Source organism: Oryctolagus cuniculus, chromosome 8 (genome assembly GCF_051225735.1).
Source record: "Oryctolagus cuniculus isolate XC-2025 breed Fujian yellow rabbit chromosome 8, ASM5122573v1, whole genome shotgun sequence".
Classification (NCBI taxonomy): domain Eukaryota; kingdom Metazoa; phylum Chordata; class Mammalia; order Lagomorpha; family Leporidae; genus Oryctolagus; species Oryctolagus cuniculus.
In genome coordinates this window covers 140388204-140405815 of record NC_142874.1, presented here as the reverse complement: position 1 = coordinate 140405815, position 17612 = coordinate 140388204, and the positions used below count along the sequence as shown (strand labels likewise).

At 54.5% G+C, this 17612-nt stretch overlaps 1 protein-coding gene across 2 annotated transcripts in view; it reads right to left on the bottom strand.

Moving 5' to 3' along the window:
* The window catches only part of SCFD2 (sec1 family domain containing 2), a 358545-nt gene that overhangs the window by 160742 nt on the left and 180191 nt on the right, over positions 1-17612 (bottom strand). For both annotated transcript variants that reach the window (XR_016212204.1, XM_002721791.6), the window contains one exon: positions 13600-13849. Coding sequence is in view for 1 of the 2 variants with exons in the window: in XM_002721791.6 (XP_002721837.4) it covers positions 13600-13849 (250 nt within the window). In the remaining variant the exon portion in view is untranslated. The remainder of the gene's footprint in view (positions 1-13599; positions 13850-17612) is intronic.

Genomic DNA, 17612 nt, shown 5'->3' with positions numbered 1-17612 from the left:
GTGAGTAGAATTTCAGACTGAGCAGAGGGAAGACAGGGTACTTACGTATTTCTTTACAGAACTGGCTTCCTAGTGAATGTTCCTATGGTAGGAGACCTAGTTTTATGGTTTTTTAGTATCCCTTTGTGAAATCGTCCAGTTCTTATTCCAAGAGGCAACAACGGTGGAACAGCCAGTCACAGCCTAAACTCCCCACCTGTTTCTCCAGAGGCCTGCCCCAGCATTTCATTTCTTCTCTTTCCTGAGAAAGTCGACCCCATCTAATGCACAGTTACCCAGAACCAGCAGTGCCGGACCTCCTGAGTAACCAATGTGTAACCATGTGCCCGGTTACAGGTGTGTGTCGCTCAAGGACTGGGGGCAGGCTCTGAGATCAAGGACTGGGGGCAGGCTCTGAGAAACCAGCCTGGATGACTTCATCACACACAGGCAGACAAACCTGGAAGGCGAAGGTCACTCAGCTCAGCAAGGCCTCTTGACCCACTCAAGACTCAGTAAACACCAGAGGGAAGATTCTGGGACCACCACCGCACACGGAGCCTGCAACTGGCCAACAGGTCATTACGTGGCATGAGAGTGTATTGCTTTTGGCACTGTGTGCAGACAAAAAACAACAACTCAGTGGCTGGACAGCAGTATGGCTCATGTGTATATACATGCATAAATACCACTGTCCAAAGAACGCACTCAAGTGTCGTTAAGACTAACTGGCTTCATGGCGTGCAGTGGAAAAATCAAGTACTCAAGGAAGTAATTTGTAGTGCTCCCTTAATTTGTTAGCACAGCTACCTCCCTAGTTAGCCTCCTTAACCGGCAACTCTAAGTATCGCCCTGTGCAGCTTGCGACACGTTTTCAATGTGCACCAAACACCACTGATATAGTTGCTGGGGATTATGTGCAGGGCTGAACTGTTTTTGCTAGTCGGGGAGTAACACGAAATGTAACAGCTCCAACATTTCTCATGGGAGTGATTTAGGGCACACATATGTTCTTCATCAGCCTCTCCAGCACAAATCGCAGAAATCAAGAGGAAAAATAGTCCCTGTTATATCAAAGTGTTGCGAGCTGTGATGTAGAACAACAGGCTCTGAAGCCGGTTTCTGCTTTGTTTGTTTTGTTTTGGCAGCCCTGAAACACGAAATCTGAAACGCTGGACAGGAAGGTGTATTCCTTAATGGAAAGTCGGATCCTGGCGCGCCAGAGTAGATGAGACGCGAGAGCGAAGACATCCCTCTCTGATACACAGTGGGCCCCTCCAGCCCGCGGAATGTGCGCACTGCACAGCCGTGGTCCCCTGCACCGTCACCCAGGCGCGTGAGCTCGTCTTCCTGCCCCTGCGAGCGGCATGCGGGCTGCAGGTGGACTGTTAGGCTCACTCTTCAGTGCCCACAGCAACACCTCCATCAGCGCCTCGCCAGGGGCTGCGCTCAAAGCTTCAGCCATCATTCCTCAAGGAAGAGACTTTTGAAACCCTGAAAACTGGTAGGGTTCTGCTTTTTTTTTTTTTATTTATTTGAAAGGCAAAGTGAGAGAGACAGAGAGAGAGCGAGCGAGCAAGCGAGTGTTACCTTCCTTCCACTGGTTCACTCCCCCAAATGGCCATAATAGCCGAGGCTGGGCCAGGCCAAAGCCAGGAGCCAGGAAGCCCGCCTGGTCTTCCACACGGATGGCGGGGACCCAACACTTGAGCCATCATCTGTTGCCTTCCAGGTGCATGGGCAGGGCTGGGACTCCGACCAGTGCTCCAGCGTGGGATGCTGCGGATGCAGGAGGCCGTCTAGCTCACTACGCCACGGGTGGGCCTCGAAAACTGCTTCATTTTTTAAATCCAATTTGAATAATCTCATCAGGGGCCACAGTATGCAGGAATGCTTATTCTGAAATTTGCTTCGGGGGATGAAGGAAGAACGCAGAAGTGACAGGTGCCGGAGCAGAGGAGAGGTTCTCACGAGCTCCTGGTTACGACTTCATAATCCACCACTGACTTCCGCAAGGCCAGGGAGCAGCATGGCCAAGTCTGGAAAATGCCGTTTGACAGGCACCTCCGCCTACGCAATAAACAAAAGGCCAGTGCTGTGCTAACGGGGATGAAAGCTTGTATAATTTTTTGAAGAATTATTTATTTATTTGAAAGAGTTACAGAAAGAGAAGGAGAGGCAGAGAGAGAGAGGTCTTCCATCTGCTGGTTCACTCCAGCATTGGCCGCAATGGCTGGAGCTGTGCCAATCTGAAGCCAGGAGCCAGGAGCTTCCTCCAGGTCTCCCATGAGGGTACAGGACCCAAGCATTTGGGCCATCTTCTACTGCTTTCCCAGGCCACAGCAGAGAGCTGGATCAGAAATGGAGCAGCCGGGGCTCAAACCGGCACCCATGTGGGATGCCAGCACTGCAGACGGCGGCTCTACCTGCTACGCCACAGCGCCAGCCCCAGAAGCTTTTATAATTAAGTGGCAGCCGTGAACAGCAACAACCGGGTTTATGTGGTCTCCGATTACCGGGTCGTTTCGGAAGAGGAAAGCTGCTGTGAACAAATCGTTGGAGATTTCCCTGCCGGTCGCAGAGTGGGCTTTGTTCGTGGATACGAGCGCGTGCTTGCTGTCCACTGGAAGGCAGGCCCGAGGGGCCCGAGCTGCCCCCGACCCCTTCCTCATGGCCAGCTGATGGGGGGGGGGGGGTGAGCCCTGCCTGGATGCCGCGGGGAAAACAAGAGATTCCCAGCCGAGAGCATGTTGCACCACGCTGCCCGCCCCCACCTACCTGTGAACGGCGTTTTCCATTCTCGCCTCAGTGGGCTTTTAGGTTGCTTCCACGCCGTAGCTCTGGTGACCAGCGGCGTGGTGAACACCACCGGGATCCTCTCTCGTCAAGGAGTGAATTCTGGGATACCTGAGAACACGGACAAACCTTGCGAGATCTCACTGTGTGACACAGCCGGTCACAGAAGAACACACACCGCGTGGCTCGGTGAACGGGACATACCCGAAACAGGCCAGTTCGCAGAATCGAAGTCAAAAGGCAGAGAGAGAGCGTGGCGCGACAGGTTACGCTGCCCTTGGGACGGCCGCACGCGTGCCCTACTCAAGCGTCTGGGACGCAGCCTCGCCTCTCTCCAATCCAGCGTCCTGCCTGTGCACACCCTGGGAGGCGGCAGATGAGGGCTCCACGTCTGTGTTCCCTGCCACCCACGGTGGGACCTGGATGGAAGTCCTGGCTGGCTCCCGGCCTCGGCCTGGCCCAGCCGTGGCTGTCCCACGCATTTGTGGCATGAAGCAGAAGATGGAAGCTCGCGCGCGCGCTCTCTCTCTCTCTTACTCTGCCCTTCAAATAAATAAGTAGACTTTTTAAAAAGTGGAATGGTGGTTGCCTGGGGCTGGGGAGAGGGGAAAACAGGAGCTGCCAATCAGGGGGCCCAAGGCTTCAGTGGCAAGAGGAAGGCGTTCTAGGCATCGGCGGTGCATCACCACGCCCGGGCAAGCAGCACTGTACTGGACACCTGCATCTTTTTGACAAGGGCAGATCTCGTGTTAAATGTTCTTCCCACAGTAAAACGAAATGTAAAGAGAGAACAGTGCTTCTGAAACTGGACCTGTCTTTTCTCATTTGTTAGACATGTACAATGGACACAGGAGAAGAAATAGAGCAGCAAGACTGAGGAAATAAACCCTTTAAAATCCAAAAATCTATGAGGGACCGGCACTGTGGCCTAGCAGGTAAAGCCGTAGCCTGCAGTGCTGGCATCCTATATAGGCACTGGTTCAAGTCCCGGCTGCTCCTCTTCCAATCCAGCTCTCTGCTGTGGCCTGAGAAAGCAGTAGAAGATGGCCCAAGTCCTTGGGCCCCTGCACCCACGTGGGAGACCTGGAGGAGGCTCCTGGCTTCAGATTGGTACAGCTGCAGCAGCTCTGGTTGTGGCCATCTGGGGAGTGAACCAGCAGATGGAAGACCTCTCTCTCTCTCTCTGCCTCTCTGTAACTCTGCCTTTCAAATAAATAAATAAACCTTTTTAAAAAGATAAATATATGAGTATTTCATGCAAATCCATCGCAAGTTTGTGCCCATGCCAATCAGAGAAGCAGGAATCCCTATGCTATTATTTTATGCCAAGTTTGGGAATTATAGGACAAAAGCACAGCAGCTGCAGATCTGGCTGGAAACCTGTCACGTCACAGGGTCGGAGGATGGACTGCACACCTTCACACAGAGGCTGGAAACCTGTCACCGTCACAGGGTGGGAGGAGGGACTGCACACCTTCCCACAGAGGCAGGAAACCTGTCACCGTCACAGGGTGGGAGGACGGACTGCACACCTTCCCACAGAGGCTGGAAACCTGTGACCATCACGGGGTCGGAGGACAGACTGCACACCTTCCCACAGAGGCTGGAAACCTGTCACCGTCACAGGGTGGGAGGACGGACTGCACACCTTCCCACAGAGGCTGGAAACCTGTCACCGTCACAGTGTCAGAGGACGGACTGTCCACCTTCCCACAGAGGCTGGAAACCTGTGACCATCACGGGGTCGGAGGACGGACTGCACACCTTCCCACAGAGGCTGGACACCTGTCACCGTCACAGGTCGTCACAGGGTCGGAGGATGGACTGACGCCTTTCCATGAAGCCACCCTTCACGTTCTGGTAGCTGCAGAAGCCAGTTAGGAACACTGTCAACACACAAGCTCCCACGTCAGCTCCCCGTGCGCGGGGGTTCTTGTGACACGGGCAGTGACCTGGCCAGCTTTGTTTTCCAGAGACGCTTCTGCACAACAAACCCCAAACTACCTCTCAGCAGTTCCTGTCCTACAGAGCTCGACAGCAAGTCCACTTCCGCTTAGATGGCACCTGCTTAGGAGCTATGGGCGCCGGGGGGGGGGGGGAGAGGGGGATCTGTGCCACCTCACTGGGAAACTTGTACCAGATCAAATGTACACAAACATGGTTAATTTTCTTTTAAAGTTAAAAGACATCACAACGACAAGAACAAACCACCCAGGAGATTCCTGCTTCCCGCTCCTGTGCGTCACTTCAGCCCTCTGGAGATCACCCACATTTCTAGTTCGTTCCGGAGTCAGAGACTTAGGTGTGTCACTGACACCTGAAACAGGGGCTCTCAATACACAGGGCAAAATGTAGCTGTGCAACCTGCTTTCTGTCCCTGATAAAACCGCCTTAGTTTTAGTCAATTTATTAAACTACCAGGGTGATTTCATGCTGCTTTTTTTTTTTTTTAATCCAGAATCCTAATTCCTGGAGAGAGTGGAGTATCCCATGTATATAAAAAGAGCTCTAGTTTGACAGTCTCCACCTCTCCACCTCTATTAGTAAGACTGGATATCTCTGCCCCTTTTCACCATTATTTTTCTGCAAATCTAACCCCTTTACTTATGTAAATTGTTAGCTGCTGTTAGCACCTGAATTTGAGACTCACACTGTAACTCATTGTTTCAAACATGTTTAAAGTAGGAAGACCCCATAAAATTGTCCTTCGGGAGTCTGTAACCTGAAAGATACAAAGGAAGACAATTCCGCGACTTCAGCAATACCTCTCGCTGGATTTGCCTTTAGAAATCACAGGAGCGTCCGCACCTAACTGGACGTGTCATGAGAGACAAACACTGAGCGTCTGCAGGGCATAAAGCACACACGGAGGAAACCTGCCCTCAGTCCCACAGCTTCCCAAGGCAGCAGAGAATTCTGGACGGGGCTCAGGGCTCTCGGCCCACCTCTGCGTCAACAGGCTGTTGGGCGGTGGGTGAGATGAGGTAACGTGACGTCCAGGTCTGCTGACGCTCTGTGGCCCTGTTCCTCGTGTGCAACTGGGTGCCTGCTGCGGTCTTCCCAACCAGCAGAGGCCTCTGAGTCTCGGTGCCTCCCAGAGAAACCAGGCACCCCGGGCCCACCCAGGGCACCTGGACCTACTAGGGAAGGAACTGCCGTGCACAGAGGAGACCCACTGACAGCCGCAACGTGAGTGCCCTTGAATTCAGATGCAGTTTTTTGTCTCCTGTCCCGAATCACGTTTCAGAAATCAGTGGTATAAGTGTGAGCACATCATGTCAAAGCAGTTAGCTGTACAGAACCTTTCACTGGAGTCCAGAGTATCTGGGGTACATTTAGTAGACATTCGTGTTTATGGGCTCAGCGCTGGGTAGTGTTTTCCAATCGATGGTAGAGATGGGTGTTTGTCCAAGCAGCTAAGACGCTGCCTCCCACACTGGGGTCAGGGGGGCCTGCGTTCCACTCCTGGCTGGAGCTCTGACTCGAGCTTTCTGCTGGTGTAGACGCTGAAGGCAACCACAACTGCTCAAGTGATTGGGTTCCTCACTCCCCATGAAGACTGGACTGCACTCCCGCTCCCAGCCCCAGGGCCAACACAGCCTGGCGCAGCCCCAGCTGCTGTGGACAGTCCTGGAGAGCGCCTGCGGGTGCGTGCTCTCCACCTCATCTCTCAAATCAATGAGTAATTCTAGAAGGAGACACAGCTTCAGGATGCAGTTCTCAGTCACTGTGGCGCGGCCTCTCCAGGCACCACCCGAGTTGTAGTCCACACGGGATCCTGTGTGCAGATGCACGCAGTGGCAGGATTTCTCCATTCCTCCCTGGAGTCTCGGTGACATTCACTCCACGTAGCTGGATGCTCAGCTCACGGCGGGACAGCGTGTACTGTGCTGTTCTCTACTAGGTCCTGCCAGCTCCGTGGGGAAGACAGTGCCTGAGGATGATGATGACGGCAACAGAGACAGCATGATGTACCAGGCCCCGAGCTCACGAGCTCGGCATGGACACCACCCCCATTTCACGTAAGCAGAAACTGGGAACCAGTGGCTACCTCGCCATCACAGGCTACACAGGAGGCCAGAATGAGAACCCAGGTCCACCTGACTCTCAGTCCTGCGCCTGGAGCCTCAACACTCAACCACTCCCACCCAGGTGGACTCGCCTAGACAGGTCAGATGGACACTGGCACACTGACGTATTCAGAAATCATGGCCGGCACCGCGGCTCACTAGGCTAATCTTCCACCTGCGGCACCGGCACCCTGGGTTCTAGTCCCGGTAGGGGCGCCGGATTCTGTCCTGGTTGCTCCTCTTCCAGGCCAGCTCTCTGCTGTAGCCCGGGAGTGCAGTGGAGGATGGCCCAAGTCCTTGGGCCCTGCACCCCATGGGAGACCAGGAGAAGCACCTGGCTCCTGCCATTGGATCAGTGCAGTGCGCCAGCCGCAGCAGCCAGTTGGGGGGGTGAACCAATGGAAAAGGAAGACCTTTCTCGCTTTCTTTCTCTCTCTCACTGTCTAACTCTGCTTGTCAAAAAAAAAAAAAAAAAAGAAAAGAAAAAAAAAAGAAAGAAAAAAAGAAAGAAAGAAAGAAAAAAAAAGAAAGAAAAAAGAAATCAGGGATAAGCTGAAAATATTCGTGCTGTTCATCCAGCAGTACCAGTACTTTCTCAGTGCAGAGTATAGAAGGAGCTTCGGTCACCAAAAGGAAAGCATTGAGGCCACGACACCATCTGACGGTGTATTATTACATTGTCCAATTTCTTCTCTCAGGGAAGCCTCTCGTGATAATTATAACAAACACAAGTTTCTTAGCCAATGTCCTTTAAAAAAAATTTATTTATTTGAAAGGCAGAGTTACAGGGAGGAGAAAGACAGAGAGAGAGAGAGAGAGAGAGAGAAAGAGATACAGAGAGAGAGAGAGAAAGAGAGAGAGAGAAATCTTCCATCTGTTGGTTCACTCTCCAGATAGCCACAATAGCCATGGATGGGCCAGGCTGAAGCCAGGAGCCAGGAGCTTTATCCCTGTCTCTCACATGGGTGCAGGGGCCCAAGCACTTGGGCCATCCTCCACTGCTTAGCAGAGAGCTGGATGGGAAGTGGAGCAGCTGGGATTCGAACACGTACCCATATGAGATACTGGCACTGCAGGCAGCAGCTTTACCCCTACGCCACAGAGCCAGCCCCACAGTGGCCACTCTTGCCTTCTTTCTTTTAATGGAACGTCCACACTGTTCAAGACAAACACATGCCCGGTTAGAAACATGCACTCATCAGCTTCCCTCGTACGCACAGGGCCATGGAACACCGTTCTGGCCAAGGATGCAGGTCTTTTGCTTAGGGTTCTCCTAACTGAACTTTCACCATCACCCTTCCCGGCCCTGGCCGTGAGCTTGCCCACAATGCTCCAGGAGCAGTGCCCACCTTGCGACCAACTGCAGGTTCAGGACGTGGAGGAACAAAGTCTGAAAAAGCAGTTCTGCCCGTTTCTGAATTTTTTGCTGAGAAAAACAAATTGTTAAGTTAACCTAGTATATTTTCATTACACACATCTGAGTACAATCCAAAAACCAGAACAGTAATAGATAATGGCAAATTACCACCAGGAAGAGTTTAGTAAGTGTACATTTTAATCTCCAGGGTGTTATCCTGTCTCGATCTCGAACCACAGACGGTTTACATCCCTTGACTCATTCGTGCACAGACTTTATACTGCATCTAAGTGGGCCCAGCTCTTACTGACCTCGTCTGTAAAGATACCATAACACTCAGGGAAAAAATATCAATGAGGAATAAAAAAAAATTTACCAATAAAAAATTTCTTCAAAATAGTTTTGTGTGTCCAAAAAAAAGGGAAAAAGGGGGCAGATAATTGGCCTAGTGATTAAGTCCCTGGTTAGCACACTCGCGTCCCAGGGTCAATATCCAGGCCCGGCTCTGGACTTCAGCTTCCCGGAGGCAGCAGGAATGGGTTCAGGTGGTTGGGTTTCTGCCCTGCACCTGGGAATGGGAGACCTGGACTGATTTCTCGGCTCCCAGCTTCGGCCTTGCTCCCAGCAGATGAGAACCTTCTCTGTCTCTGTCTTTCAAATAAATACATAAAATTTTTCACAAATCCATACACTACAGTGAGGTGTTTTTGTTCTGTCAGCCAGTTTGCTCCCGATAGGTTTCCGGTGCGCCCGGCTGCGGCCTCACGTTGGCCCAGGTCAGCTGAGCAGGGCCTGCAGGAGCCAGAGCGCCAGGGCTGCTCGCCTGACCACGGCAGCCTGGTCCACGCATCTCGACATAACGTACGTTCCCATCATCCGCGTGCACCGTGAGGTGAAGAGCGCTGGGCACCACTCACATCTGACAACCAGATGCCACGAAACAGCCACCGCAATGGGGGAAACACCTCTTCCAACACTGTATGGGCCCCAAATCCGTTCCCACACACACATCGCTTTATTCTCAGCAGAACCAGGCGCCGTCAGCGACATGGTTCCGTCTATTACCAAGGTTCAGGATGGGTGAGTCACCCGCTCACTCCCACTGCCGGTAAGTGCCAGAGCCTGGACCTGCGGATCCAGCATTTTACACCCAATCCCTGGGCTGTTACTGACCCGCTCCCTGCAAGATGACACTCCAACTACACAGGACGTTCGAAACAGAATTTTGACTTCAATCTCTGAAGAAGGTTCAAATGGCCTGCCTTTGTTTTCTCTTGTGACTACCAGGCAAACGCTCGCTGTGGCCTATGGAAACTGATCTTCTCTTTGAACTTAGCAGGACCAAGAAAGCATAACACTCATCGACATATTCAGGCCGCACTAATTTTCTCTGCACAGCTCCAACACCTAGAGAGCCAACCCCTGTCATCTGGTGTGAGTAGGGAAGGGTCTTTGTCCACCACTCCAGAAATCCTCCCCAAAAGTTTATGTCAAAAAGAGATTAAAATAAAATAATAAGCTGCCATCGACCATGCTGAAGTTCTTGTTTTGCTTTGCCAATCACAGTTCCTTATGCTGCTTCCATACCAGGAAAGAATAAAGGGGAATGAAAAAAACTGTGGAAGGAACTTACATGACGAACAGAGGAAATGAAATATGAATTTTAAACACAGGGCACTAGCAAGAGACCTTATTGAAATAATAGAGTTTATGTTAGCAACTCCTGTTTCAGAAAGCTAGAAGACCAATCGATTTTAAGGGCTAAAAACAACAGTTCAAATTCTTTATCACAATGTGAAGCAAAGACGGTGTACGTACGGAACAGGGAAGTTTGGGAAACAGCAACAAGCAACCAGCAGAGACAGGTTAATCGGAGAGCAGTTCTCTGTTCAGAAAGGGACACGGGGGATGGTTGAGCGTGACACCATCCACACAACGTGATCAGAGGACCCAACACACGCCGGGCGGGCCTGTGGCAGATGAAGAGGCCTGGGCTCCACACCCAGGACGCCCAGGTCCAACCCCTGGCCCCTCCAGGAGCAGCCGGGTGAGACAGCACTGCCGAAGAAGCAGAGAGAGAAGAAGCTGCGTCCCTGGTCCCACCGGCATGAAGGAGAGAAGTCTCCGATGGAGCCATGGCTTATCTTCCATGATTCTCAAAGTTTTATCAACCATAAGATATCCACAAGGCACAAAATAGATCCCGTCGCTGGGCAACAAGGAAGCCCAGCCCAGCCCAGCACAGCACAGGACAGCACCGGGGCGAGGGCCCGGCCAGCCCAGCCCAGCCCAGTACAGGACAGCACCGGGGCGAGGGCCCGGCCAGCCCAGCCCAGCCCAGCACAGGACAGGATAGCACCAGGGCAAGGGCCCAGCCAGCCCAGCACAGGACAGCACCGGGGCAAGGGCCCGGCCAGCCCAGTCCAGCACAGGACAGCACCGGGGCGAGGCCCCCGGCCAGCCCAGTCCAGTCCCTAGAGAAGTACAGGACAGCACCAGGGCGAGGTCCCAGCCAGCCCAGCACAGGACAGCACCAGGGCGAGGTCCCGGCTAGCCCAGCACAGGACAGCACCGGGGTGAGGGCCCGGCTAGCCCAGCACAGGACAGCACCAGGGCGAGGTCCCAGCCAGCCCAGCACAGGACAGCACCAGGGCGAGGTCCCGGCTAGCCCAGCACAGGACAGCACTGGGGTGAGGGCCCGGCTAGCCCAGCACAGGACAGCACCAGGGCGAGGGCCCAGCCAGCCCAGCACAGGACAGCACCGGGGCGAGGGCCAGGCCAGCCCAGCACAGGACAGCACCGGGGTGAGGGCCCGGCTAGCCCAGCCCAGGACAGCACAGGACAGCACAGGACAGCACCGGGGCGAGGCCCCTGGCCAGCCCAGCCCAGCCCAGCCCAGGACAGCACCGGGGCGAGGCCCCCGGCCAGCCCAGTCAAGTCCCTAGAGATGCACAGGACAGCACCGGGGTGAGGGCCCGGCCAGCCCAGCCCAGGACAGCACCGGGGTGAGGTCCCACCTGGCCCAGTCCCTGGAGGTACACAGGACAGCACCGGGGTGAGGCCCGGCCAGCCCAGCCCAGCCCCGTGCCAGGACATGACAAGCTCTGCAGTGCCTGCTGAGACCCTCCCCCCCATCATTCGATGCTGATGGTTTTCATCCTGAGATGCCCATCAAACGTTCTCCTCCCAGGCCACGACATCCCAGAGAACGGCCTACGGAGTAGGTGTCTGCCGCGGAAAAGTCTCTCGTCGAGGATAACGTCACTTCGGGGTCTACGGCGGCTGGGGTGTGTGTGTGTGTGTGTGTGTGTGTGTCAGTGTGTCCAGTAATGAGTTCCCTTATGTCAGATTTAAGTAACACATCCTCTCCACCCTCATTAAACCGTGCATCTAAAGTTAATCTAGGCAGGAATGTATACTTAGTACTTTACAATGTCTCTGAAGTTTAAAAATATACTAGGATTTCCATAAATTCTTTTTTTTTTCAACCTCCGAGCTTAAAAAATTTTCCCACTACAAACAAGAACGCACGGAAGTCTTCTGAAAGCAAGAAAATGCAATATCCTGAGAAACCATAAACAAACTAATAAAAACGCAGCACCAGGCAGCGAGCACCTTGAGCGAATATTGAACGCATCTCGTACAGCCCGACTCCCGTTCCGGAAATCACAGCCGCACACAGTCCGCAGGAAAGCTCCCGCGACACCCCCGCTGAAACACATCGTCCCTGTCTCTCCACACTGCGCGTCTTAACAACTTGCAGCGGAACGCTCCGAGAGTCGGGGTTCACTCTGAAACACAGCTCCGTTGTAAGCACTGTGTAAACCCCCATCCGTGTTTCCACCGACCTTCACTGGCAGCCACGCAAACACACGCCATCACACGCAGGGCTGCACTCAATGCCGTGGGAACAAGCTCTTCCCCAGCAGATCCGAAGCTGGCAAACAGGTCCCAGGCTGAGCAGGGACCGCTTCCTTTCTGTGAGACGGCACTCATCGGGCACCGTTTCCCATCACCACCACTGGGAACGTCGGAAGTGGGGCGTGAGTAACAGGTGCGCGGGGCTCTGCCGCGGCCAGCTCCCTGGCCTCGTCGGGGAGTGGCGGATCCCGCCCCAGAGGCCCAGCAGGGCAGGGAAACAGCTGGGTCGGAGTCTGCTCAGCTGAGCTTCCTTCACACAGGCCTACGCCCACCCTGGTGCACACACTCGCAGCACGCACGCACACTTGCCGTCCTCAGAGCATCTACGCCTAGCAGAGACTCGACCCACACCAAAGGAAGTCAGCTCTACCCAAAACACGAATGACACCGAATTCAGTACAAAACCACACACACGCCTCCACGAGGCAGGCCACCGTTCTTACAGCAAGCACAGCCAGGTTTTCTGGTATTTTACTATGAGCACAGCCTGCTTTGCCCGGATGTCCAGGGACTATTCGGGACGGTACCAGTTCAAATTGAAAACAAACTATGAGAAACCAAAATGTGAAGCTACTCCGGAGATGCACATGTCCAGGCCATTACACACCTTAAAGGGAGAGTTTTCAAGTTTAAAATGGCCGTCTCAACAGAATGCATCAGTGGAAATCCTACACAAAAGCTGCATCATATTGTTTTAACCAAGTTTCAGCCCAAGAAATAAGAATTCTGACAAGCAGTTATGAAGGAGGAAACCTCCTCACCTCAAAGGGCAAAGAAGACATGGCACTGGACATGCCTGCTCCCGTGTCAGGCACGCTGGCACCCGGCCGGCCCACACCCAGCTGGGACACCTCTCCCGTGTCAGGCACGCTGGCACCCGGCTGGCAGGTCCACACCCAGCTGGGATACCTCTCCCGTATCAGGTGCACTGGTACCCAGCAGGTCCAAACCCAGCTGGGACACCTCTCCCGTGTCAGGTGTGCTGGCACCCGGCCGGCCCACACTCAGCTGGGACACCTCTCCCGTGTCAGGAACACTGGCACCCCGGCCAGCCCACACCCAGCTGGGACACCTGCTCCCATGTCAGGTACACTGGCACCTGGCAGGTCCACACCCAGCTGGGACACCTCTCCCGTGTCAGGTATGCTGGCACCCGGCAGGTCCACACCCAGCGGGGACACCTCTCCCATGTCAGGCACACTGGCACCCGGCAGGTCCACACCCAGCTGGCACCCAGCTGGGACACCTGCTCCCGTGTCAGGCACGCTGGCACCCGGCCGGCCCACACCCAGCTGGGACACCTGCTCCCGTGTCAGGCACGCTGGCACCCGGCCGGCCCACACCCAGCTGGGACACCTGCTCCCACGTCAGGTGCACTGGCACCCGGCTGGCCCACACCCAGCTGGGACCCAGCTGGGACACCTCTCTCGTGTCAGGCCCACACCCAGCTGGGACACCTGGCCCGCCCACACTCACCTGTGATTTTCTGCAGTAGAGGTGACAGCTCGGGCTCCTGGCAGAAGGCCTGGGCCAGGGCACCCTTCACGAGCTCCTCCGCCTCGTCCAGCTCTCGGTCCGCGGGGCACTCTCCAGTGACGGAGTAGATGTAGACAAGCAGGACCAGCAGCTCCTCGGGGCTGTAGTCGTCCTGGGTCCTCTGGGAGGCCGGCTTCACAAGGGGCAGCAGCTGCCCCAGCACCGTGCCCATCGCCGACTCCCCAATGCTCTGAAACGAAAAGTGGCGGCGGGAAACAGGTCAGTCTCGTGCCAGGCCGGGGTGTGAGCGCGTCGCTAGCGCACAGGCAGCCTGCATGCACTTGTGTGCCGCCCGTCCCGGAGACAGCACCGCAGGGAGGCTGGGGCTGGCGCGTGGCTGTGAAAGACCCGGTGCACAAAACGCCCATCACGTGCAGTCCCTGTCACGTCAGTGTAGCGCCGTCCCCACCTATCTGACAAATAAACACTTGTGATACTACGCATTTTAAATAAAAATAGCAGATCGGTAAAGTGATATGGTTTTAAAACAAACATGGAGGCACCTTCAAAGGGAACTTCAAAAACTTTGTGGGAAATGAAATTAAAAGATAAGCTGCTTTTGGTGAAAAACGTGAAATCTGGGGTGGGCGCTGTGCGCAGTGGGTTAATCCTCCACCTACAGTGCCAGCATCCCATATGGGCGCCGGTTCGAGTCCTGGCTGCTCTGATCCAGCTCTCTGCTATGGCCTGGGAAAGCAGTAGAAAATGGCCCAAATCCTTGGGCCCCTGCACCCACATGGGAGACCTGGAAGGAGCTCCTGGCTCCTGGCTTTGGATCAGCACCGCTCCGGCCACTGTGACTAGGGAGTGAACCAGTGGATGGAAGACCTACCTCTCTCTCTCTCTCTCTCTCTGCCTCTGCCTCTCGGTAACTTTGCCTTTCAGATAAATACATACATACATACATACATCTTAAAAGTAAAATCCATGCACAGTTTTTTCATGACACATTCTCCCATTTTCCATGATCTTTTTGAAGACCCACATTGGCATGGATTTCAAATGTCTCTGCACCCAAATAAGCATCTCCCCCGACTCTATCCTCGCGACCTCAGAAGTGCCCTGCGCGCCAGGCGAGGGCGAGCCCTCGGAGCGGTCACTGCAGCGTTGGAGGCTCGGGCTCAGCGCCCCCCACACTGAAACAGAAAGTCACCTCCTGCCGAATGCAGAGTAGAAATGTGGGCTAAGCTCGGTCATGTTGCTGAACGCACCTTAAAATCTAAAACACTTTCAGAGTGGGGCTTGACAGAGAATCTCAGGATTCCTTACGAGTGAGCACTGCACTGCACTGCAGGACAGCTGGATAAGCTGCGAGGAGCCACACACATTCCAGCCTGCGTTCTGAGACCGTGGAGAGTAGATACATCCACCTTCAGTCACGGGATTCGGCTTCAGCTATAACGTAAGACAGCCCCACGAAATAAAACCCCACAGTTCTTACTTAAATTCACATCAGGGGCCACCCTCTCCCGACTCGCGACTTACATTATTCTTCCGTAGGTGTTCATCGAACACCAGCTACGTTCCGGGCACGGCTGCAGGCCTAGGGATGCAGCAGCGAATGAAACAGCGCCCCTGCTCTCTCAGAGGATGTGTGTGCATGGGTGTGCATGTGTGTGTGCATGTGTGAGAGCGTATGTGTGCATGTGTCTGCGTTGGTGTGCATGTGTGAGAGCGTGTGTGTACATGTGTCTGAGCGTGTGTGTGTGCATGTGTCTGTGCTGGTGTGCATGTGTGAGAGCGTGTGTGTGCAGGTATGTGTGCATGTGTCTGAGCATGTGTGTGTGCATGTGTCTGTGCTGGTGTGCATGTGTGAGAGCGTGTGTGTGCAGGTATGTGTGCATGTGTCTGAGCATGTGTGTGCATGCATCTGCGTTGGTATGCATGTGTGACAGCATGTGTATGCATGTGTGAGAGCGTGTGTGTGCATGTGTGTGTGCATGTGTCTGCATTGGTGTGCATGTGTGAGAGCGTGTGTGCATGTGTGAGAGCATGTGTCTGCATGTGTGTGTGCATGTGTCTGAGCGTGTGTGTGCATGTATGTGCGTGTGTGCATAGAGGCACTATCTTACCTAGCAGAGACATGCAGGCAGGGAATACTGGAATACAGGCCGAGCTGAAGAAGCTCTGGCCACAGACAGCTGGATGTTGTCTGTCCCAGGGTGACTACCCAAAATGTGCTATTCTAGTCATGTCTACACCTGGGAGAAGCTGGGGGTGTCATCTCAGGGTTAAGGGTCACAGCTACAATTCAAATACAAAAACCAGCCGTTACTGTTGATTTCCACTGCAACTCTTGGATGTTCACGATGCACCACACACAATAAAACGCGATGTCCTTGGGGCAGATGAGGTCCAACTGGCAAAGGACACACAGAGGTCTCTGCTACAGGTGGCAGGACGGATGTACCCCCTACAGACACACACACGCCTCAAAGGGAACCAGGGGTCGAAGGGCCCGACGGCGCCCCAGGCTGCCCCATGGCTTCAGAAGTCTCTGGAGGGGGCCCCTCTGGTGTCCTTTCGTGACTTCCCAAGCTGCCAAAAGTGATTTAAAGCAAACCAGCTGAGTGCCGGCCTGCTGAGGGTGGGCCAGGGAGGCCGCCCCTGCGTGCTGCTCTTCCCTCTGTCACCAGCTCCTGGGCTGACAGGAAGCAGACTCCTCCGTTGCTTTATATCCCGTCGCTGAGCAGGTGTACACGTGAAGTAGCCGCGCTGCAGGAGCCCTGCACCTACCTGCATTTCCCAGAGGACAGCTAGATCGTGGAGACACGGCGGGGTAACCACCCGGTCACCTGTGAGCACGCTCACCAGCGCAGCCTTCGGGCCGCTGGCCTGTGACTCGTGCTGAGGGACAGGGGTCTCCCTGTTGTACCTCCTGTAGTCATCTGCGGAACACACCAACTCCCACAATCACATCCTCAGCCAGCTCACGGCCACCCCAAGGTGTCAGCAGTTGAGCGGACACACGCCCACAAGACCACAAGCCTCACAGGCACAGGAGACAGGTTGGAAATGGATTCCACGCCGAAAGCCAGAGTCCAGCCGTGGCAGCCCCGCTAACCAGCTCCCTGATCTCGGCAGCTCCTCCTCTGGCTGTGCAGTGCGCCCACAGTGCCCAGGTCCCCTTTCACCCTCCACCCCACGGCCCCTGCTTTCCTTTAGCACCTGGGGTGGAGGGCAGCACTGCCCACTCCTACCACCGGCTACTCAGCAAATCAGTGCTCAACAAAGCAAAGCTCCACTGTCGGTACGGACAGACGGACCAGATCCAAGTGCAGGCACGCATGCCACACGGCTGACACACACGTGTGCATTTCCCAACTCTGTGAACCGGGAGGATCTGGAAGGAGTAACATCCCTGCATCGAAGTGAACACGCAGGGCACAGATCTGAGTTGCTAACATTTTCCAGGCAAAGGAGCCAGGGGTCCCTGGAGAAGGGATGGATTTGAGGGACGGGGCAAGGAAAACTCAAGATGGGCTGAAAGATCGTGGGGTGCCAGAACAGGAAGGAAGTGCTCAGAAAATGAGAGAACGGGGACGTGTCCCAGGGACACAGGAGCCAAAGGAAAGCCCTGCCAGGGACCAGAGCTGGAACAGGCTGACCAGCAAGACGGAACAAGCAGGACCTGAAATAACCCAAGCTACAACAAGCGTCCGTTAGTCCCTGTCGTGTGAGGAGGTGACTGAATTAATGAACGGACGTGTGAAAGGAGGGGCAGACCCTCCTCCCAGGGTCCCAGCCACCTCCCAGGGTAATTCTCCCAGCTGCAGGGAGCGAGTACTGCAGAGGACCAGAGCCCAGCGTGCACAGCGGCGAGCCCACCGACACCGGGCGTCCCGAGGGTGACAAGATGACAGCGACTCTCCCCTTTCTTTCTTTCTTCTTCTTCTTTTTTTTTTTTTTAAGATTTATTTATTTATTTGAAAGAGTTACACACAGAGAGAAGG